The following is a 24,696-nucleotide window of genomic DNA, read 5'->3' as shown; positions in this document are numbered from 1 at the left end:
AGAGACAACAAAGAAACCGAGACAAGATAAGTTTTGCTCGATCAGTGTTATTTTTGTCTTGATGGTACCAAACACACAGGTTGTGTTATATCAAACCTAGGTTGGATGTTCGAGCCGAAGTTCCCCCGCGAAGTTGAGAGTAAGAAAAAAACTTCTCCCATACATAAAACAAACACTATATACCCGCGGTCCACTAAATGTGCGCCCCTTCGGCGGGGCGCAACAAACACTATATACCCGCGGTCCACTAAATGTGCGCCCCTTCGGCGGGGCGCAACAAACACTATATACCCGCGGTCCACTAAATGTGCGCCCCTTCGGCGGGGCGCAACAAACACTATATACCCGCGGTCCACTAAATGTGCGCCCCTTCGGCGGGGCGCAAAAAGTAAATCGCTTTGAGCACGATTTATGTCGGCTTCCTTTGAAGATCGCTGAAAGTGAGCTTATCTCACTGTTAGCCGAAAAAAAAATATCAAGAAATTTTGATTTTAAAAAATCGGCTAACGATGAGCTAACGAAGAGTTTAGCGAAGAGCTAAGCAGGTACTTTTACGTTCACACTATGGGCTAAGGTCTTAGCGCATGATGCGCACTATGGTTAGCTCATCGTTAGCCCATAGTGAGAACCAAGCTTATCTCTCTCTCTATCTTCCCAGGCGATATTAAAGATTCCGCCTTCGCCGGCGGAAATCAGTTACCTGCGGGCTCTTTATAGCTATATATTCTCCGAAACTGGTACAAAAACTATTCCAAATGTAAGGACAACGGTAGGAAATGGAGAACGGACTGATTTTACTTTCTTTATTTCTAGGCATCATAGTAAGTATTTTTGTCAGCCTCAGTACACTTATGAAAATCTTACATGCTTACAATATCTTTATGGGTTACTTACAAAAAACGATAATGTATTATTCAACTATTTTTACAAAGAAACCACGCAAATGATAAAAAGAGGGACAAGGGTATTAAACTTATAGCTCACAAAAATGTGTATACTTTGTGGGCTATAATGCCACGGTTACACGCAAAAATTTTTCAGGCGATAGTAAATTTTTGCTGATTATTATGTATATTTTGGTGGGTTTAATAAATGGCAACTGGTTTAATTTTTAGGTACCTGAAAGCAAATAGGTTGGGGACGAGGTTGTGCTACCTGGCAAACAATCAAATATATAAGGCTTGAGTTAAAAAAAGCTTAGCTTTTTTCTTTGCCAAACCAGCTATATATTACAAAAATCATAAAATAAAACGTTGAGAAAAGGTCAACCTCAATGCATAAACAGACATGGCTGCAGGAAATAACACGAACTCAATAGATCAGGAATCAAGTTTTAAGTAACTTTAAATGGCTGAATTCAAAAAGTAAATTTTCCTCTAATTTAATTTTAAAACTAATGAGGTTCTAAATTTTAGGCTGGTAGTAGTCGAGAGATTTCATTAATATTGACATTTCACGAAAACTGATTCTGTCCAAATTAATCCCTGTGTTAAGGAATCTCTTGTATTGTAATCGCTATGATAGTCTTTTATATAATTCACATCAATAGAACTTCTCCATTACGCATGATGTTAACATTCGTCTCGTTTGTTTTTTCAACATTTTCGTAAATAGGATTTACACTACTCTTCCAATCCATTGTCTTCATATCGTTCAAAAATTCATCCATTTTCGCTTGATTGATAGCACTATGCAACGAGACCAATGGATGAAGAGAGGGTAATGTCTCGATTATCTCTGCTCCTGTCAAAAAAAAAACAACGAAAAATGAACATAGCGTAATCGCCGTTTAATTCTAATGCCGATTAGTTAGAAGTATACTGGACCTCCAATTGTTTTTTGTGTTTTCCTTCTCCTTACTCCCCATAGTACTTTTTGCGACTATCATTAACTTACAAAAGTGGCCGGTTAGCTCACGTACATTTCTCGCACATATTTCAGATGACTCGAATTTGGACTCGGTGGACCAATGTCTATCGCATTATCTTAAAAGAATCATCCTGGTAAATTTTGTTTTCGCTTAAAGTACCTCAACAACCAAAAACTATTGTAAACTCAAATTTTTATTTTCAAATCCCTAATTTTTGAGTTATCGAGAGTTCTATTAGTTGAACATATTTCCATTTTCCTTGCAGCTTTGAGCTAAGCGGTGGCTATTGTATTTGTAACTTTTAAATCAGAAAATCAGGGCATTTCTACAAAATGTTTAAAAATTTATTAATGATGTTATTAGCGACCTTTCTTGAGATATTTATTTAGATTTCTAAGAACAATTGACTTGGTGTTTTAAATATGTTAAAATTATTCACTATTAAAGGTCTAGTTCACCCTCGTCCCCAGGGTTTTTTGACTTTTTGATATGAAAGATGACTATGAAAACTCGTGATGTGTGTAACAATATTCCCAATTACAGCAGCATCCAAAACAAACACAAAAACACTATTAAATTTAAATGCTATATATAATCTAGGAGTATAGATAGAACATATACCAACAGACCTCTGATGTTAACAGTTTCATCCATAATAAGCGAGGAAGAAGTAGGGAAGATAGTTTCTAAAGTGGACTGTCGCACCAGTTTAATTGGTTTTGCGTGTGAAAATTTCCTCGATGTTGGGTGTAAAAAAAAAAGAATAATGATAATAACCACGATTTTAACACATACTTCAACTTTGTGTTTTGCTTTGCTTCAAGGTTAGTTGATCAAAATTACATTTTAAGAGGTCAAAAAAACTAATAAAGAAAATCTCTCTTTCTATCCTCCCAGGATTGACAGGTCATAAAGAAGAAATAGTTGACCAGGAAAAGATTTTTATTCTGTCCCTTATTTTGACGCGTGGTCCCACTCTTTCAAAAGGAACCTAATGCTAAATTACCTGTGTCATTTCGTACACGACCGTTCATCTCAAAGTTGTTATACAGACTATAAGCATTGTCAAAACTTGAAGCTCGTCGAAGTTTTATTAACCGCTTCGCCCGTTTTCTTACTTCAGCTAAAATATAAGGTAATAAATGCTTTTTTATACTTTTCATTGAGCATTTATTTACAATCTTTTTTCTTTCTCCTTTCCCAAGATTCTAAACTCTGACCTTCTCTCTTTTCTTCCCTCTCTTTTTGTTTCTCATTTTGGTATATCTTTGGCAGGGCGTAGTCTAAGCGATTACACAAAGACTCGTCTTGCAACTGCATAGCGATCTCGGGTGAGTTTGGTGTTTTCAACCCAGGGCTTAAAAAGCAAAAGAAGCACATGATACAACGTCAATTTAAAGAAATTAGCGGTAAGAGATTATTTACGGAATCAAAAAATAGCAAAGTTGAGGAAAGTTTCAACTTGGATGACAGAAAGAATTAAAACAGAAGTTAGAAAACGTGAAACGAACTTACCTGAAAAATATTTCAATTCGAAAACGATCTTTCGATGACGGGCTAACCGTTAAATCCTCATATTGCATGAAAACAATCTGAGTTAGATAATTTAGTTCAGCAGTGTTATTTAGTAAATCGATAGCTTTCTTCCATTCGTAATCCACTAAACCCTAAAAATAATAGATTTTGGCAAAACACGTCGTTAACGCGTGCAAAATTCCACCCGTCGTGCATATTTCCGCGTCGCTATTTCGTGCACGAAGTAATAAACTATAGGGATAAAACCCCTGTCTCGCAAAAAGACAGTGAGTATTATAATATGGATGTGTGCTTGCTTTATGTTATACTGATCAACATACTTAATTCATTAAAATATCTTTATGCAGTCACGAAAAGTTTGTAAATAAAGCTATCAGGAAGAATATAAATATTTAGTTAGTAGTCTGTAAAAGAATTCACTTCAGCAGAAGAACATTGAAAAAGTTTCGTTATTTAAACGTTGATGACGTCAGAAATGACCCGTCGTTACACCATAAAATATCTCTTAAAAATTCATTCACCTGTTGCTTCTATTGCGTAACGTTTGACGAACAGTTAAAGAAACATTGGGATTAAAGGTTTTTTGATGACGTCATGATCCCTTCGAGTCCGAAACGATCCCGCTTAGGAAATTGGTCCCATCTTGGTCATTAATTACCCGCTCGGTTAAAAATAACTGACGTCACCACCTCGTTTCCAAGTTTATTTGGCATTGTAATGGCTTTATTTAGTTTAAATTAAACATTGTGACGTTTAATTTGTCGATAAAAATTTGATAAATGCATTTTTCAGTGACTTCAAAGAAAAATTTAAAGAACATATTATTATATAAGATAAGTCGATGAAAAAATCCAGTAACGCATAAAAATAATCGAAAAGTTGGTTATAGGAATTTTGATGAGGTCAGTAGTGCATATTCAAAAAAATTTTTAGAACTTTTTTCATTTTTTCCCCGTATTGCGTAGAGAAAAAGTTTAGGACGACGTCTTTTTAACAACCGCGGAGATATCAAAGTGACTCAGTTAACCCACGCAGGAGATCCCACCCGTTTTCAAGTTTTTTGGTCCTAAATTTAAAAGTGCAGTGTAAAGGCTTTGTTAATTTTAAATGCTAAATCTATGCCAAGGTGGAGCCGTAGATTAGTGGTTATAGATCTCGTCTTCCGTGCGGGAGACCGGTGTTCGATTCCTCTTGAGGGCAATTCAACATGGGCGAGTGAATGTTACTATAGCCCCTGGTTAACCCAAGCCATGTGAGGGAAATTGGGAAGATGGCTCCATGTGTGGGCCGTTGGATGTTGCCAGGAGTTGTATAATAGAGCGCGGCCCCTAATTGGGCCTGTGTAGCTCAAAATGAGCATTAAATACTCTAGGACTCTCCATCTAAGCCATGGCCCCTCCTGGAAATAATAGACATATCCCTCGATATTAGTGAGGCAAGCCATGTAAAATATGCACAACTATCTATCTATCTGCTATTTACCTTAGTTTCAAGTGCAATTACGCCGTAACGTAACTTCCATAAATTCATCCAATTAGACATTACAAACAGACACAGAACCTGATTCGACCCAAACCCAGGTCGAGATTTAAAGATAGTTACAACAAAAGAGATTTTCAAAGCGAACATTCCTACCTGAGAGAGGACTCCATGTTTTAAAGCATTGATTACAGAGTGTACGTGACTTTCACTAGTAAAGTATAATCGTGTTCGGACATGTTGGTGTGGATCTTCTACGCCGATAGACTCCCTGAGGAAATGTTGAATTTTATATACAAAAAAAAACTGCCCTGACCTCAAATTTATATGGTTGTTACGAAAATGCAATATCGCAATTATTTCAATTCTTAATTCAAACCAGGGTTGATACCTTTTTCTGCTATGATTATACATCAGATGTTTTGTCCACAACTAGAAACTGTATTAGAGGTTAGCGTTTTGAATTAGTTATTACCAGCACGTTTCTACACACATAGCCTGCGCCCCACCCTACTCTCACACTCCCCCACGCAAAATGACTACGCCCCAGGACATCGTATCAATTTTCTGTTATCGCAGCAGGTCAAAAAACTGAGCACATTTTACCTTGGATCCAATCTATTTACAGATTCGTTCAATTGATTGACATTATATTGTAAATCTGCTTGTATCTTCTTGAAAAAGCTGCTGCAGAGTTGCTTTGAAATCTTTAATTTCTCTTCACTCGAAATTCCGTATTCCTAAAAAAGGAAGTGGAAAAAACATATTTAAATTTTGATAACGCTCATTTACAGCAATGTTGGAAGGATGTCCCCACATACTCTTTTACTACGGCTATTAATAAAATAAAATTTGTCCTGTCAACATTATGTAATGTTAAGGTTTTTAAGAAACTAAAAAACATTGACGAGGGGTAAAAAATACGAAGAACATACTCAAAGGATTTTTTACACATAAACTTTTTAAATTTACTTTGTAATTTGTAAATGTAGCTGAAAAAATGATTGTGCTGTACGTACTTGAGGTATAACGATATCTGCTAACGCTTTCGTCAAGTGATACAGTTCTGGTATCCATTGCAACTCAAGTGACCTACATTTCATAAATATTTTTTTTTTAAAAAAAAGCAATTACTGTCTATGCATTTACACAAATTCAAATTTCTTCTAAGCTAAATGACAAAACTACGAATTATAAGCCAGCCAAAAGAAATCCTCATCCAATAATGCATTATTACCCTCAAAGGATCACACGTGGCGCTCATTTTCTTCTTAAACTTTAAAAAGGGGCGCTCATTTAAGAGATACGCTCATTAAATGTATTTACAAAACATTGAAAATAATACTCAATGTTCAAAGAAAAAGAAAAAGAAGACATACTAAAAACCTTTGTATGACACCACTTTCACAAAATAAAAATAGGCCTACGAACTGATATAGTTTTAATTGAATAATTTCCAAATGTGCATCCTTCTTCAACCACGATTTTATTAAATGATCGTTTTTTAATAAAATAGAGAGGACAAAAACCATTTGCATTTCCAACATATGCAAGAGAACTAAATATGTAGCGGGGTTATCAGTTCCTATTTTTAAAGGTTTTAGTGTGAAAAAAATATATACCTGTTATGTTGATAATCGTACTTTACACAATCGTATATATCAGGTATCAGACTGATGTCAAACTCGTTTTCATTTTTAAAGTCTTTTTTCAGCTTCTCCCATCGTAGTTTCATTAAGTTTAAATTTTCTTCGTAATACAATGGAATGCTTCCTTCGTCCATTCTGCCATTTTCACACATTTTAGTGATCTGGTCTGTCAAATGTTCAACAAGTTCGTAAACCTTTTCACACATTTCTTGAGGATTTCTAACTATCTCCATGGCTTTAGCTACAGCAGAGTTCTCAGTTGTGGCAAGCTTTAAGCAAATATATAAAAAAGCTAAAGGGAAATCTAGTCTCTAGGTCTTCTTAGAATATTCACATTGGGGAAGGATGAAGGAACTTAGGTTCATACTGTAACAAAAAAATCAAAAGTCTTGATGACAAAGTTGCTTAAATGCCAATTTCCTATTTCGACAATTTTTTCACTGGAACGGAACACCAAGATTCAGTCTTAAGTGCACAAGCCAGTAATAAGCAGCGATTGAGTTTTCTTCTCATTTGAAGGGACAAAGCAAATATTTCGTTTGAAAGACTCTACCTTTTGAAAATCTTCTTCTATGAAATCGGTGGTGGAATGCAGATGATTGTGAAGCCTGGATTTAACTCTAGTTTAAAGTAAAAATGATTTACAGATTTATAAAATAAGTTATGGAAAATACAAATACAGGGGAAAATGTTCAGTAGAAACAAAAGCAAAGTATGAAGAACTCCAAAAGTACAACATCAACATTTACTTAGCTTATTTAACCAAAAACGCATTTACAAAGGCTTACAAAATTAACATTAATGATCAAAACAATTCATTTTTATCCTCGTGCTGGCTCACCTTATTAAAGTTCCACTGACATCATTTGGAGAGTCGAGCATATTAGTAACATATTTATCACTGTTGACCAGACTAACCAACACTGGCGTCAATTCTCCTTCTAACGCAAGCAACCCCTGATAAAAATAACACAATACACATTTATTTATTTATTTATGCGAGGTCATTTTGAGACTGATTTCATAATTTTTGGGGTCTGTAGTACCTACTGTTAATGCAACTAATAAGGTCTTGAGAATATCGAGAAGGGATGCACAATACTGCTCTACAAGACTCCAGCAACAGCAGTTGTGCAAGAATAACAACTACTTCAGGGTAAAACATGTTTATTAAAAAAATAGAAAAGAAATATTCGCTTGTGACAGAAAGAAGTAGATTGCGCGGAGTTGGTTTTCACAGTTGATCAAAAAAGTTTATAAATATTTATCAGAAAACAACTTGAAATGCAATAGAAGTGGGTTTTATGTTACAGCCAAAAATTTCGTTCCAAGAAAGTTGCAAAATAACAAAAATCCCGATCTTGCGCAGAGTTAATCTCCAACGCTAAGTAGACCAACGCTATTTTTGTTAGCTTTTGTGAATACAAAGATACAATACAAGACATTAAAAAAGATATAGAGTACATACCTTAGCAAACGCAGCCGCCGTCATTTGAACCCGCCCTTCATCAGAGGCGTATATTTTCAAATCATGTCTGTACGTACTATGAAGGCGTAGAAGACCACATCCTGGTATGCGACCATATGTTCCTGCGTAGATTATTGAATTTTTTTACATACTGGTATGAGCAAACGCTAAAGCAACGCCTTTAACGCTATATTGATGTAAATAAAGTTGATCTTTTTACTTCCAGCAATAGACAGAATAATCTTATATATTACCTGTAGATATACTATATTTCTTCACTTATAGGCCCTAGGCTTTTCTAATTTTGTAAGATATATTTTTCAACAGGTTTTATCCGCGACAAAAGTAATACAGTATAACAAAAAATGTGTTTTTGCGTTTTCTGGCCATAGCATCCAGGACCTTAGCTAAGATTCTTCTTAGACAGAGCATGAAGTTTATTGGAAACTAGCCAACGTAAACGCAAAAGATCTAAGAAACTCTAAAACCGTTAGCCAAAAAAATATATTTAATTTTTGGATTTAGGCCCGGTATTTATGGTGGCTACGGGAATAACCATCCGCATGCAAGACACCCATATAAGGACATGTAAACTAATACATAACATTTGCGATACCTTCTCCACCAGGATACACACACCGGAAAGCTCTCCCAAGATTTTCTGCTTGATATTTTCCCATTGGAGTCAGCTCACCACCCCATTTTACAATGACTAACAAATTTGCTTCCACTGTTCCTTCTTCCATCTCATTTCGACCACGTAATTTAGCAAACATCCCTACGTTTCTTTTATCGTTCATAGCCTTCATTTGAACTTTTCTGTTGATCCCATCAAATCGTCCATACCTAATCAAAAGTTATAACTTCGGTCTTAATGTCTTAATGTGTTAGCAAAAACATTTTGCGTTAAGGTACTGATATTGGTGTGTATTAAGAAATGTTTTGATAAGCCATACATAAAAAACATGCAACTTCTACAAAAGTTCAGTTTTAAAACTTAGAACTATATAAGGCAATTTAGGCCGTACAGTGGACTGTCTGTACCTTAATCTTTAAGGTACCGAAATATTTGTTCGTGACGAATAAATATTTTGGCCCCTTGCTGTTTTTTCATTCCTTATTTCCTTATTTCTCAAACTTCCTCTATCTGAAACAAATCTTGCGGTTCCTTGCAATTTTAAGAGGTTCCATTACAAATGGCTTTTGACAATAATAAAAAATGACGGATATGCGCATTTTCTTCTTGTTTTTATAAAAAAGACAACAATAAATTACTAATTTTAAGCCGTTTTGTGATATTAGTAGCTATAACAGCTATGCTATAACCTCAGAAGATGTCGGACGTTTTAAAGTTTGGAATACCACTTACATTTCAAGTACAGTTCTCATTTGTATAAGTTTTGATTTCACCTCAGTTATTGGTTGTAAACTTTCCTCGTCATAACCATCGATCAGCTTTCGAACGATTTCTAAAATTTCTTGCAAATGTTTTGGCTTTTTCAGCTTTAATCTTCCCTCTTCATCGCCACCATACTTGTAGAACATTTCAAAAAATCTAAGTAAAACATTCTACTAATCTAGAATTTACAGATGTGAAATGTAGTATACGACCATTTTAACTTAACCTCAATTACAGAGTCTTGTTTGTTGTGTTTTTGTGTTTTTTGTAATATCTAACACGCCGCGTGACATCTACGATATCAAAAGGCGAAAAAAAAACCCTGGGGATTTAATTGAGTTTCACGTTTTCTTAAATGTCAGTGTCAGTTGTACTGCTATTTATAGATTAGACAGATGTGTACATAAGGAAACAAAAGTTAGCGAGAACTAAGTTCAAATTTAAAAATAAAATAAAATCACTCGCTTGTCCGACAAGACTGCGAAATCTGGGAACAATGTTTGTACATACTAAATAACAAAATATAAGTAAACTTACAAGCGATGAGATACCACAATCTTCATTTTTTGCTTTGGAGTTCGGTCTCCATGCCGCATAATAGCTACGACGCTTCTTAGCTCTATACCACGCGAAGCTGAAGGAGGGAACTGGAACTGTTCAAAGAACGGTTCACCAGGAGATTTACGCAGGGTGGGTTGCCAACGTTGAGGGGCTAAATTTTGCAGTATGATATCAGCCAATAGTTGAGAACAATCGTCATAGTATTTTTTTGATGTCTTAACAAAACTAAATCCATTGACATCGCATACCAATGATTTACCATTTGTCCTTAGAAAATCAAAACCACAAACGGTTTGCTAAAAGTAATTTTTTAGTTCAAAATTAAAAATTACGTTTGTGATATCATTTGGTATATGAATAATAGCAAGAAGCCCTGCGGCTTTAAGATTTCCGTCATTAGGCTAAAGGATTTTGAAATTTAAAGTAGACCTTGACAACGGAGAATTATAGGGTAAACAAATCACAAGTGTCATAATTCTCAACTATTTTTGTAACTAACCTGCAATGTTAAAATACAACTCAATAAATAAAAAATAAATATTTTACATAGCTATATAAAAGTATTCTAAAATAACAGTTAAAACTTAAACTGGATATTTTTTAAAAGTAATCAGGAAAATTCTGGAGATTCCAGAATACAAATCTTGCTATGTAGAAACTTGACGATTCGAATATAATAACTTCTGAACGAGCTCAATTTGAATGATGAAGTAGTTCATTGTTTATTAATTCAGTAAAAAATACATATTAGCTTTTGAATATTTCAGTATTTAGGCCTTCAAAATTTACTTTCTTGTTGAAAATTTTTTGAAAATGCTGATGGTACATGGTCTAATAACAGCTGATCTAAAAAAGGTACGTTTAAAAGAAGAACAAGAATACAATTTTACCATAAACTGCATTAGAACCAGGTTGTTTAATTATTGTCTCTTTAACCTCTCTTTGCCTCTTTAATTTAAAAAGGGAATTTAAAGGTAACCCGAGGTACAAAATGAGGTGGGACTTATATTATAGAGCTTAAAAAGTTAGCTAACAAGTCTTTTTAAATTTTTTAAAAAGCTCTTTTCGTTCTCACGATATTCACATTTAAAGAATTTCAGATTTAATTATGCTGCATGAATTATGATGTCATATTCAGTAATAGCAAATTTGAACATTTTCTTTCATCAGTAAATTTAGACCTGTTAAGGGGTGTGCATTCAAACTTTATCAATGCATAGATATTATAAAGGTTAATTGATTAACATAAATTTTTTTGCCAAAATGGCACTCGCTTGCTCATCCCAGGCCTCTTATTTTTTTGCTGACGACTCAATAACTCGGGATCTGCAACTTGGTTTGAAATCAAATTTTGTGGGTAAGCTTGTATAAGCCCTATATGTTTACTCACAAAATTTGATTGCAAACCGACCTGGAAAACCTTCCAGAATATATATTAACCTCCAGAATTCTTCTTTACAGAAAATTTGATTGGGGTGTGATTGAACTAGCTTAGGTAATAAATATTTAACTTATGCTTTCCTGTACCTAGCTAGCTAGCTACTGTATTTTTTTGCATTTAACAGGACACAGTATTTTAAGTATAGCTATAGGCTGGCTATATTTAGATAAGTTTTCAATGTTTACAAAGTTAGCTAGCTATGGAAAATGGAGTACAACATAGGCAAATTGGCTTCTAACTTTACTGATTTTAGATAGAAAAGCAACTAGAATTTGTTTGTCTAACTTCTCTTTTTAAAGCTTACCTCCCACTTCAAAACAACTAAACATCACTCTTTACCATTATTATTTTTTGTCAAGATCAGGTTAAATTTAAAATATTTTTAAGTGATTAACCATTTAAATATGACGCAAGTGGACAAAAATACAATCTTTAAGTTTACATTACGTTTTTCACAATATACCAATTTTTTTTTGTTCAATACTAAGGCTGTCCTTACATGTTCGTTTGCCGTTTTCCGACTCGTAATTTTATTGCAGCTTTGAGGCATGCATAATGTAAACGTTGCACCGACTGACATTAAAATATCAAAATAAACTTATATTTAGCTAGATGTTTTCATTGTGTGTTAAAAAATTAACTCCAATTAGAGCACATGCTTATCGCAAATTAGCACCAGATGGAAACCAAGCTTTAGTGGCAAATATTTCTAGACCAATGAGAAATCAATAAACTGGGGCGAGGGATAACCTAGAGCTTAATATATTTAGTTATGGACTGATGCTATCATCAGAAGATGTTGTCAGTTAAATTGTTACTTTATCTTTTATAAAACTTTAACTTGTTTTTAAAATAGACTGATATTTTTGCAGCTGACCGCTACATAACAGTCACACCAAACATTGGCACCATCTTTACTAAGTTGAAGCACGTGAGCATAAATACAATCAATTAATACCAATCATTATAAACAAATATGGCAGCTGCTTAAAGTGTGTAAAGCTGCGTAAAGTGTGTTATTGAGGGGTGCTCTGTTGTTTTTGTTTTTCATTTGTTGAAAGACTTGCTTGCAACATTTTTATTTATACTTCTAACTTTAGAGAAAATTAATTTGAGTAAGTACAGTTTAACTCTTTGGGTCGTGAATCAGTGAAATACTGGAAATATAAACAGAATGTTGAAAAATATTGCATCAAACTTTTTGTAGTCTGCAAAAAAATGTGTAGGTTTTTCAGAAAATGGTAAACAAATAAGTTTTTAAGGAAAACCTAATCTATATAACTAGTCGGTAGTCCATGAATACATCCACGGGTTCGTCGTAGTTTATTAATGCATTTTGTGTGTCTTGCTACTGCTGTTACCATTTTGCGTGACAGACAGACAGACATATACGGGTATTATAATATAGATAATAGATAATACAAAAGTTGTGTCTGTCTGTGCCCAGCAAAGTGAATATTATTTTTGAAACCCTCAAAAAACTGAACCATGGACCCTCAACCCATTTCGGAATCAAAATGTTGATGATGTCATCACAAGTCTATTCATTTTCTTGATCAGTGTTTTCAGATTTTTACGATGAAGGCAACTAGTATACAAATTTTCTTGTTCTTTGGAGAAGAACTTTGCTGACGTCAGCAAAATTTTAAAACCTTTATCTATATCTCATTAACCGTTTGTCAAAAGCGCATGATCCGAGACATTTTCTTGAACAGAGCTTCACGCTATACATAGATGCAATAGGTAAACAAATTCTGGATAAAGTTTTGTGTACATTGGCTGTTTTTTACTGATGTCAGGAAAAGTTTTAAACCCTTGTATCTTCTTAAGAGTTTGCAGAAAGCACATGATCAAATAGTTTCTAATTTTTTTTCCCATATGGACGGGTCATTCAGGCCTTTTAGGTAGAGGCATTCAATAGCACGCTACACCTCCACACACACAAAATGGGTTAGGCGTGCTATTGATAGCACCTGCAAAATGACAAATTTTATAAGAATTTAACCAGTGCACACACCCAAAAGCACACCTAAAATACTTGAGGTGTATTTTTTGGCACACACTTTTGCTAACCTGTATATATACTTATACAACAGCCTAACCTGAAGACCAGAATATGTAGGACCAGCGAATTCGTAGATTTCAACAGGCTAACTAGTATTTTGTAAAAGTTTTTGAAGGTATAACTTATTTGGGAGTGGGAGGTAAGCTTTAAGTGCAAGTTTCAACAAATTTCTTCTTTTCAACTTGATTTTTTTTATGTTGTTTATATATTTTGCCTATGTGATGCGTGAGGATGGCAAAACTGAAAATCTCAACATGTACGTCACCCCACAACTCATCTCATGTCCGCCAGATTAGATAGAATACCGTGAGGTCTTGGTATTCTATCTAATCCTGCAAACATGTAAATTTAAACATACCTTGCCAATGAGGGAACGAAGGAACAAAGTTGTACACGAGCCTAGGTTACACAAACCAGTACTTAAGTGCAACTGACCTCCCAAATAGTTTGACTGTTGAAAACGAGGTCATACAAATACAAGTTTAGAAAATATTTCTCATATTGTTGTAGATAATAGCACTACTTTACGTACATTTCATAATTCATCACATTCCGATAAAGGACAAGGAATGTTGGGCATTATAAGCAGTGTTAGTTTTGCTATAATTTGGGGGCACCCACAAATTTATTTATTTGATCCTCATAGCCGAAATAGTTTTGGACAAATACCAGAATGTGGTATCCCTCCTTTTCAAATTTGATTTATTACAAGAAGTTGAAAACTACATACGCGAAATATACGTGTCCCCTGGTCAAGGAAGGTGTCTTGAAACTCAGTATTTTAAAATACTGACAACTGAACAGATAACTGATAAATTATGCTTTCCGTTCGTAGAAAGAGAAAACTAAATCAAAACAAAAAGCATCATAAATCCGAAAGAGCTTTCACGCAGGACAGATCTATGTTGCATTAAGTCAAGTCACAAGCTTAGAGGGTTTATACTTAACGGGACATTTTCCAGATCAGCTATTAAATCAGACACATGAGCAACCGAGCAATACAATTATATGCGAGAACACTCAAAATTGACATCAAAGGATACTGGCGTAATCAGTGAAAATTCAATCATAGTAACTTTGGTTAATACAAAATCCTACAACAAACATAAAAATGATATTAAGTCCGATCGCATTCTCATGGAAAGTGATTTATTATGCCTAACAGAAACTCAGATACCATTTAAGTCATACTGCAACACAAAACTAGATTACTTTACTTTAATTCCAAACAACAATGTGTATAGGTTTTCTACTTTTTTGGTTGGTCATAATAAAACTATAAAGAAAATTCCAGGTGCAATATTTTTTAAAATGACGAAGAAAACGTTTCAAAAAAAGGCTGTTAGTTTTCTACTTCTATATCGTAAAAATTCACTTAATCGAGATGAGTCATTATACCTTATTCAACATTTTTTGGGAAACGAAATCGTTGATGTTATGCTCGGAGATTTTAATTTAAATGCATTTAGTGACAAAAACTATTTCCTTGATTTTCTCAATGAATAAAACAGGTTGTAATCTCTTCAACTTATATATCCGGTTCACTTATTGACCACATCTACATCCATAAGAATGTTCTAAACACCTTTGAAGTTGATACGCTCATCAAAAATGTATATTTCAGTTATCATGACGCAGTCAGGCTTAGGCTTTCCCTAACATGATGTTTACGAAATCTTCTAGAAGGGCTACTTCAAATCAATTTCGTCCTCAGAACGACAGATATTTACGTTGGGTTTACTTCATTGTTTTCTTTTTGTTTTATAATTTGGTTGCATTGCAGATAACAGGCATGCCGTTTTTGTTCTCTGAGAATAGTCTCACACTATATACTTATTATCTATGCTGATGGCGGAAATCTTCAAGCCATCAGGCTTCTTGTTGCATGTTGAAAACAATAGAGTTCATGTCTTGTTCATGTGAACTTCGTGTGTCCCATTGTTGTATTTAATTGTTACAGTCGTCAAGAGATCAACAAAAGAAAATAGTATTTAACAAAGATTTGAGTATCTATTGCTTTTACTTACTTTACTTAAAAATTAAGAACGAAAAACGGCAATAGAAAAGCTTTATTAGATTGCATTTTAAAACTTTAAGAACGAAACACGGCGATAGAAAAGCTTTGTTAGGTCGTGTTTTAAAACTCCAAGAACGAAAAACGGCGATAGAAAAGCTTCGTTAGATCGCATTTTAAAACTTTAAGAACGAAAAATGGTGATAGAAAAGATCGCATTTTAAAATATTTCGATAGCCTTCGTGATCTTTATCACTTTTAAACAATAACATGCATGTTACATGTGACAACAACATAAATCTTATTGTTCTGACTTGCGCATGACGATAACAATAGAAAACAATTAAGTTTGTGTGTAAACAAAAGATATGTAAAGGTTCTTTATGTAGACATGAGATCGTTACATGAGGTCGTAAAGCTTGCGTACATGTAAAGTTATATGCAAGCGGTACTGTATATATATAATCAGGCCTGATTTTGATATCTTTGTTAAACAAGTAACATATTAAGCAGGTGATGCATGATTTTGAAACCTATGGACAATACAGGATTTATTTTGTTGAAATTGATTTATTGAATTTAACTGATTGTTTATTCTTTTTTGATTCAAATTCTCAAATTTGAATTTCTTTCAGGGAGTCGGATTAGCTGCAAGTTTTCATTTTGAGGAAACTGATTGGTCATTGTTTTGTTTGGCAAATTGACAAATTGAATCCAACAAGTTGAAACATAAAAGGGTACACACATAATAAATTTGTGGAGTATTCATATTGCTGTGGAAAGTTTATCATTTCTTGAACATGATAGTTTAGTAGGCTACGTTTCAGGAGATCCTTCTCCCATCGTCGGGCAAAGTAAAATGATGTTGCGCATGTATTTATATAATTGCAGAGGATCGAAATTCATAAAAATTAACCAATCAGAAACAAGCTGATAATTACAGTTAATTACGGTAATTAACATTTTCGGACCTAGATGTAGGTAACTACTTCTTCTGTAGGGGTGGTAACCAAATCTCAGGAAGTTGATACGAGATGCTGTTTATTCTGATTTCAAGAAAAAAACATGGAAAAGACGCAGTTAGCTGTAAAGAACACAAAGAAGCTTTTAACGTCTAATTATACTAGGTGTAGCATCTAATTATCCTGCATCGGCTAACTATATATTGTTACAGGTTTATTGTCAGTTCATCGGCTGCTCAGTGCAAGCAACAATAAACTTTTTCCACGTTTCGACAACTTTTTTGCAAAATATATAAAAAAAATCCTGTGCTAATATATATATCTTTTTGTCTGATAGAATTAGTACCACAAAGTGTCATTTAGAAGTTATTTTTAGCCCCCTTTTTCCCATAAGAACAACATAGCCTTTCATGGCTATCAAAAGGGGTGTGTCAGCACCAATCAAAAGGGGATCCAAGTCAGCACAAAAAACTGATATAGCTAGCTAGCCAGCACACCTTTCTCACTTAGCTATATATAAAATAATTCTTACCTGATAAAATACACAAATTTAAAAAATAGTGCTTAGCTCCCCATCAATATAAGCTACTACGACAAAATCAAAGAAACCAGCAAGGGCTCGACCAACAAAATGTAAGCACTTTTAGTCACGGGCGCACACGGAATGTTCTGGCCACACGAAGTAACTCTCTGTTCAGATTGGTCATTTAATTAACAGATATTAAAATAAAGCATCTTCATTGGCTTTCGAAAAAATGGAATTTTCCGAGAAAAATTTAGGTATAACATACTTCGACGTCGACCGAATACTATTTTTTGTCGATGGATGTCGACCAATTCAACTTGTTCGACAATTTTCGTTTAGGAGGAAACCCTATCCTCGTGCCCATGGTCTTTTGGCCCCTAAGCTGTTATTACGAAGCGGAAGGTATTGCTGCTATCAAATTATTCAAAATGGCGAGAAGCCCCAAGAACGAGGTTGTGGAATCCCGTCCTAATACTAAAAGTTTCTTTGTGAATGATTTATTTGGGTGTTACTGTGAATAAAAAGAGCACCTAAGCAAAATAAATGACATTGGATACATAAAGGTCACAGCACGTCAGGACTAAGGCAGTCATTTATGTTAGTACGACACAAAATTTGTAAACACACCTACATTCTCTTACCTTAAAAACTTTTGTTACTTTCTGTGCAATCAACTTTTCATATGCACTTAGTATGACTGGATACCTGACTTCCTTTCCTCTGCTGTCGCGCTCAACTTTGCCATCAAGGGCAGGAGATTTTCTGGCTTCAGCATGCGCATACTCTGCTCCCACTGTGTAAACCTGAAATAAATATCGGACACTTTACAAATTCTTTACATCAACCTCGTGTCCAGGGTTTTTCGATTTTTTAATATCCGAGAAAAAAAGTAAAAAAATTGCCCTAGGAACGAGGTTCTCTAATTTACGTATTAGAGAAAATATACCAAATTATGTTATTTTATGCTAAGTCTGAATGTTTCGGCTTAAGAGGGTGCCGATAAGCCGCAAACGCCCGCATATATACGGGCGAGTTCGGGCGACTTTTCGAATAAAATTGGCGGTTGTCCCCCGAAACCGCCCGCACTTTCCCGAAGCTCGCACGGAACATTCCTGAAATGCAATTCCTTGTGACAAACCATGCGGACGATAGTTGGGAAGAAGGCGCTAGAAGAGAAAGGAGTTAATAAAGTTTATATATAAGTTATTTATAAAGTAAACTTTATCAAAAACCATCAAAAACAGTTCTTTTAAGAACTTTGCTACCACATAGTAAGTTTATTTTAATTTTTATAGTTTTTATGAATCATATTAGTGTCTGTTTTTTTTTGTTTTTAGGCCTATGCGGTTTTTTTCGGGTAAATACTTGAATTTTTTACAAAACGCCGAACTCACCTGAAAACGCCCGCACTTTTTACGGCGTATGCGGCTTATCGGCACCCTCGTTTCGGCTTTGACGAATATTTAGGTCAGGCTACCATTGCTCAAAATACGATAGCCACACTACCCTACCCAACACGCACACAATTTAAAAATAAAAAAATTGAAATATACTGAGTAGATATTATGTTAGTGGCGGCTGACTCGGCAATCTGAGCTGGCCCACAAGCTGGGCTGGTTTGCAACTTGTTTATAAGCTAAAAAACATCGTTAGGACGGGCGGGCTCTAAGCAATGAGAACATTAACACAATGCAAGAAAAGAGAAAGAAATAACTTTTTTTAAACAGGAATGGTTGTGTGAGCAAAAGAAACTTTAAGCCGCCAAAAAAAGTGGTATAAGATCAAACCTTCACATCTGTTCCATCAGTGGGCATGAAGTCTTCGTAAATATATGAGCCTTGTCTTCTAATGAGACCATTTGATGAATATTCACTACTACGATCACCTATTTTGCGAAATAAGTTTTGACAGCCACCTCCCGCAGAAGATTGGTAATATATACAAATTCTATGATCCTCTGCGCTGATCGGTTTTTCTACAAATGGTTTCTTAAACGTAACTCCATTTACAATGATTATATCATCGACTTCTTCGATTTCTTCGCACCCATTTTCAGGCTCGTTGTTTTCGTTCCGGTTGAAGATGGCATATCGTGGTAGTTCAATATCATTTGCTTCGAGTGTGCGATATACCTTACGTCTAAATACAACATTTTTTATGTACATTAAAGAACAGAAGTATGAAGAACGGAAAAAGTTTGAAACACGTGTTTAGCGATACTTCTTATTGTACCACTATCGAGTCATTAGTGGTTTTTTGTTATGTAGTCGTAGAAACGCATGACAAGCCACAAAAGGCGATATTTCTACTAGACGGGAAATACTTGCATCAACCTCGTTTTCAGGGTTTTTCCTATTAAACCTCAAGTTCGTTAATCAACAAAGCGACAACGACTTTGACATCATATCAAAAAGTCTTTTATTCGTTAAGTTCTTTTGTCATTTTTACTATCGCAATTAGGGATCATCAAAACTGATGTATCTCCGTTGAGAAGCTTATAGACCTGGCCTTGCGATGCATTATATCTTAACTGGTTTAATAAATTAAAGATGCTAAGACCAAATTACTATTACAAATCTGCATACAGTTATAGTTAAAGATTACTTTTATCAGTACCTATCTAATAAATATTCTTGCATTTTCAAATCGTTTAATATCAGTGGTTTTCTCAGTTCCGCATATTTCACAGCTTTTTGTAATGGAAAGCCATTTGAATAAAAAGACACCAAACAATCAACAATGGGCCAGTCTTCAATAGGCGAGTTTTGGATAGTGTCATCAGAAAATAAGATAAAGTCGAGAAATTTAAATCGCTTTAAGCGTGACAGTATTTCCTTCATCGGCATAGACGATGTCTAAAAGTGTAAAAAAATATGATTATATAACAAATGAGTTAATAAATATGCGGAGATGGTGTAGTGGTAGCGCATTCGGCTTGCAGTCATAGGTTTTCCGGTTCGAGTTTAACCCATTTAGTGCCATCTAGCTACTGACCGCAAACCGGCTGGTGTGGAAGGCAAGAAAGTTAGAGGCATGCTATGCGTATCTCTGAAGGTATGTAACACTGTTAGAGTCAGCCGTTAGGATAAATCTGCATTTATTAATAATTAATTTTAAAGTAAGTTTAAAAATTTATTCAACCTAATAGCCTAAAAAATGATGGACAATCTCGAACCATTGGTTTAACTAAGAATAAGCCTAAGCCTTGTTCTTATCCCACAAAAAAGCGGGATAAGTACGTTTGGTCCCTGTTTCGGTGTGATGATAAATGCCTGTAACTAACCAATGCTGTCAAAAAGGAAATCTCGTCCAATACCTTTTTGTTCATTGCACAAATCCCTACTAAAATCGTTGGCATGTTGATTTTCTCCTTTTCTTCTTCTACTTTTTCTTCTTCTTCTTCCAGAAGATTGTCAGATATGTTATTCTTCAAGTGCACTAAAAACAAAACAAAAAAATATAATTTGCAAGCAACGAAAATATAGGCGGTTTGAAAGGAATTTGTTCGATTTATTTAGCAGAATATTTCTACCATGAAGCTAGCTAAAACATGATCCAATTGAATCTTTTAAGAGTAGGTTAAGTGGTCTGTCTCGCTGTTCCAGTTTAGTTGTTGTTGTTGTTTTTCTTTCATTGTGCAAAGAGGATAGAAAGATCCCCTTATTAGAAATTTAAATTATAGTGAAGTTTCTTTATAAGAAACAAGTTTATAAGGAATTTTTCGAAAGTAAAATAAGTTTAATTTGTTATAAGGAACTTTAAATAACTGAAAAACGAGCTTTTTTGCGTAGCAGGTTTCGGTAATATAACACAACTAGTCGTTGCCCGTGGAAAAATCCACGGGTTCGCCCGTCCTTTATATTTACCCGTCGCAACAAAGTGGATAAAAATATATCGCATTCGATATTCGTGTTTCCGTAACATCATTTTCTAACTCAGGGGGGGTCCGCGCAGAGACAGACAGACAGCGGCTATTATTATAGAGACTAGCCGTTAATCCGTGGAAAAATCCACGGGGTCGCCCGTCGCGTTCGCTCGTCTTTTAAATTTACCCGTCGCAACAAAGTGGATAAAAATATATCGCGTTTGATATTCGTGCGCATTTTAAAAATTTCGTGTTTCCGTTACGGAACGCCTCTTTCGCAGACAGACAGACAAAATACGGCTATTATTAAAGAGATAAACGACGATAGGTTTTTTACAAAAGACCTCTTTTACGTCCAATTTGAAAATCCGGTTTTTTTTTAATTTAAATTTCACAACTAAACTGTTTTTTAATCAAAATACAAGAAAAAGCAAACAGAACTAAATGAATAGTTAACAAACCCTTAAAAGGCGGTTAAGTAAACGGACAAACATTGTGCAAAATCCTCATAGTTGGACAATCATAACTCTTGAAAGCCAAGTTGTCAAGAAACGTGCTCTTATGTTTTGGAAAGAGGATAAATAGGACTACCTAACAAAACTGTGTAAGTTCTCCGCCGCCACCAATTGCGGTTCAAGCTGGATATTTTGTTGACTAAAAAAGTTTATTATTGAAAAAAAGGTTTTAAAGCCAGCTTCGTTGTTAGGTTTTTCCTAAAATTAAAAAAATATACAACGACTTGTACCTTCATGACTTCCCACATGAAACATCTCAAACTCGTGATCTGTTAAGCTATAATCGCAAGAATAACATTATCGCACACAATAAAAGTGATGGTGTGACCACGAACATAACGAATGACGTACACATCTGGAAATAATATAAAAAAAACAAGACAAAACACACAAGCATAAAAAACAGGTGGTCCTTCTTCCATCCTGATCTCGTTAGTTTCATATAACTTAGCTATGAAATCACTGTTAGGATTTATGGTCAAGAGGTATATCTAAGGCGATAATCGAACATTTTATGTCCTTGCACGTTTTTTTATTGTAGACATGCTGGACGGAGTTTTATGAAGCTAACACTTTTGTGGTTTTGTAAATGAAACTTAAGGTTACTGGTTTGACAACAGTTTGCGCGATAGCAAACTGAAAAACATTCAGGATAAAAATAGCAGAAGATGAAGTATAAAAGAGAAGTTGAATATATATTTTATGTTTGACATTAGGTTTGCATGCAAGTAGGATAAGATCTCTCTTTCTCTCTCTCCCTCTCTGGGTCCTAATTTACAACGAACAGTTCAAAGAAACCACAGAAGAAGGTGAACTAAATAACTCACCGTTAGCAGAATGTATATTTTACACTAAAATACTTGTGAACAGAAAATATAGTAGTAAATGAAAATGTAAAAAACATACATATTATTAGAAAGTATTATTTAAAAATGGCATTTATAAACATTAAAATATCCACACAATTCACTCAAAAGTAAATAAACATTTGGACGTAATCTGAAACCGTCAATGCTCGTTTATAATGTCATTAACAAAAACTAAAAAGGAAAAGCACTGAATGCAACATCTGAGGTGTGAGTTGACTTGTTGTTTATAATTTTGACAAATTCCCATCTGCACGCTCTCTTAAGAATAATAAACGAAGCAATTAAATAGTATTAAATGTTATTTTAAAAATTTTTGCAAGACGTCAACATGACTTATACACATATCAAAATATTGACACAAATTTATTGTTATTAACCGCCAATTAAAATAATTAAAACATCTAGTCTAGTTGACTAGCTTTGTTGTGTTTAATAATCTCTCTAAATTACTAATCTTATTAATATATACTGTGTACTGTTTAATCCAACCACGAGATTCAAAGACTATATGTGGAACAAAAAGATAAGATAAGAGGTAGTTGAAGCATTGGGATAAAAAAAATTAAAAAGAAGGAAGCGACGGAAAACGTTTTTTTTTACGTTGGTCAGACTTGTTGCACGTTTTAGATTGAGAGCAATAAAGAAACTGTTATCTAACTTTCCACGTTTGTCATATAAGCCAGCATATCAGTTTTAAGACGTTTTAGTAATTCTTTTCACATCTTCCTGACAAACACAAAAAACTACTTTTTTTGGTGAACATTGGTATTTCGCGCTGGCTGAAGTCCGGGTTTTCGCGCTGCCTGAAATCGTTGAAATTCGTCGTGAATAATGTACAAGTTCAAGTAATACAAGTAAAGTTTACAACGAGAAGGTCGACGTGAGATCATTGCACAAAAAACGATTACTTTTATTGTAATCGCCTCCTACTCCAGGAGAAAAACCACCGTATTCTGTACCAAACTAGAGGTTCTTATTGCTTTTTTCGGTTGGGAAAACCTTTGAGATTGCTACACAATGATGACGACGTAAGCAGTTACTAACATAATTTCCTCTTTAACAATGTTTAGACAGAATAACAAATATTGAACTATCGTTGTTTGTTGCGTCATCTTTTATCTTGAAGATTTGTTTTGGAAAAACAAATCTTCCATGTCTCTTGCTTAAATTTATTAGGTGGTGTCTTGTTTTGTCGAGTTCGACATAACATATAAAGGGAAAAAACAATTATTAAGTATTGAAGTTAACGATAACAGCTTGTTGCGAGGGAGAAGGAACAGCATCTAACTGTTAAATATATATTAAACGCGCTCTAAACAATGCATGCGCGTAATTTACGCACTAATTGCAGTGCAGAATCCGAAAAGAAACTTTGTTTATCGAAATCTTCGAAACCGGAAAACATCGATAATCAAGTATTTTAAAATTATCGCAAATCTTCAAAAAACATTTTTAAATTAATGTAGTGGCCATTTGACCAAAGAAAAGAATTATTTTAAAATATTTTACTTATTCTGCAACCTATAAACTTGGGAAAAGTAATTTTAGCATCTATTAATTTTCTCGCAAAACGCCTAATCCTTTTCAAAATTTCGCGCAAAGTATGAATATTTTTATTTTTAAACAAAATTTAGAGCATCAACTTTACGAGATACCATGTTTTTGTGCAATCTTATCGAAAAGTTTTTTGTAGGTGGACAGTTATCAATAATACACCTTTCCCGAGACTTATTCTTTTGATGTGCCGCAACTTTTTTTGTTGAGTTTTATGAAAAGCAGACAACAGATTTGAATTCCTTATCAAAAATGTCATAAACAAAGAAAATTTCGAAACAATGCAGCAAGTAAACAACCTGCTATTCTAATTTTAAGATTTGTGGCATGTCCAACCTCTTTTTGAAAACGAGGCGGACATGGTAACTTGAGCCTTAAGAAGACTTTAACTGTGATATATATCTCCTCAAAATAGCACTTTCTGTTGGCGTATCAAGTTAAACTTTTACACATAAATTAAACAAACCATGCTGAATTCAAATATGGTATTCATATTTTACGAGTTTAAAAAAAGTATGACTCGTGGTCTCGGGAAAGGTGTATTTGACGAAAAAATAAACTTTCGAGGAAAGAATACTTTTTCCCTTAAATGAAAAGATTTCCACACGCCAACAAAAGGTAAACAAATAAAAAGTCTTTTTATTTTCTTATAACCACAAACCCTGAGTCTGTGGGATTTTATAATATGAGGATGATCCTGTCCGCTATGGTTCTAAAATCTTGGTATGCTTTTATAGAGAGAAAATAGTGCTTCCTCGTAGCCAAAAGCTTGAAATACGCTTTTTAATGACTTTATAATTGTGTGAAATGTAAATAAATCCACCACATCTGATCCCTACTATGACAATTAAGCCCACATTCTGAAAAACTTCCATGAGAATCTATTTGAACTATTATAAATCTTCTATCATTGGAAGCTAAAC

The 24,696-nt window shown here is 34.4% G+C and overlaps 2 protein-coding genes across 4 annotated transcripts in view; one reads left to right on the top strand and one right to left on the bottom strand.

Moving 5' to 3' along the window:
* LOC130645631 (hexokinase-1-like) overlaps positions 1-24,696 on the top strand; it is a 55,037-nt gene that overhangs the window by 216 nt on the left and 30,125 nt on the right. The window lies entirely within an intron of this gene.
* On the bottom strand, positions 1,187-22,338 carry LOC130645628 (inositol hexakisphosphate and diphosphoinositol-pentakisphosphate kinase 2-like). 3 transcript variants are annotated; one of them, XM_057451668.1, is made up of 21 exons: positions 22,178-22,338; positions 21,581-21,627; positions 20,287-20,408; positions 19,587-19,825; positions 18,758-19,109; positions 17,612-17,773; positions 9,939-10,258; positions 9,372-9,557; positions 8,619-8,848; positions 8,003-8,124; positions 7,376-7,491; positions 7,088-7,154; positions 6,508-6,803; positions 5,905-5,977; positions 5,492-5,625; positions 5,042-5,156; positions 3,386-3,537; positions 3,091-3,227; positions 2,877-2,993; positions 2,500-2,619; positions 1,187-1,743 (listed from the first exon to the last, which is right to left on the bottom strand). In XM_057451668.1, the coding sequence occupies exons 2-21, from the start codon at positions 21,603-21,605 to the stop codon at positions 1,538-1,540; spliced, it is 3,291 nt and encodes a 1,096-aa protein (XP_057307651.1). In that variant the 5' UTR covers positions 21,606-21,627; positions 22,178-22,338; the 3' UTR covers positions 1,187-1,537. The 3 variants fall into 3 exon arrangements, with proteins under 3 accessions (XP_057307651.1, XP_057307650.1, XP_057307652.1); XM_057451667.1 differs by lacking the exon at positions 22,178-22,338 and adding an exon at positions 21,427-21,489 and having other exon boundaries at positions 21,581-21,620; XM_057451669.1 differs by lacking the exons at positions 2,500-2,619; positions 22,178-22,338 and adding an exon at positions 21,427-21,489 and having other exon boundaries at positions 21,581-21,620.

The sequence above is a fragment of the Hydractinia symbiolongicarpus genome, chromosome 5 (assembly GCF_029227915.1).
Source record: "Hydractinia symbiolongicarpus strain clone_291-10 chromosome 5, HSymV2.1, whole genome shotgun sequence".
Lineage (NCBI taxonomy): Eukaryota > Metazoa > Cnidaria > Hydrozoa > Anthoathecata > Hydractiniidae > Hydractinia > Hydractinia symbiolongicarpus.
This window is presented reverse-complemented; position numbering and strand designations above follow the sequence as displayed.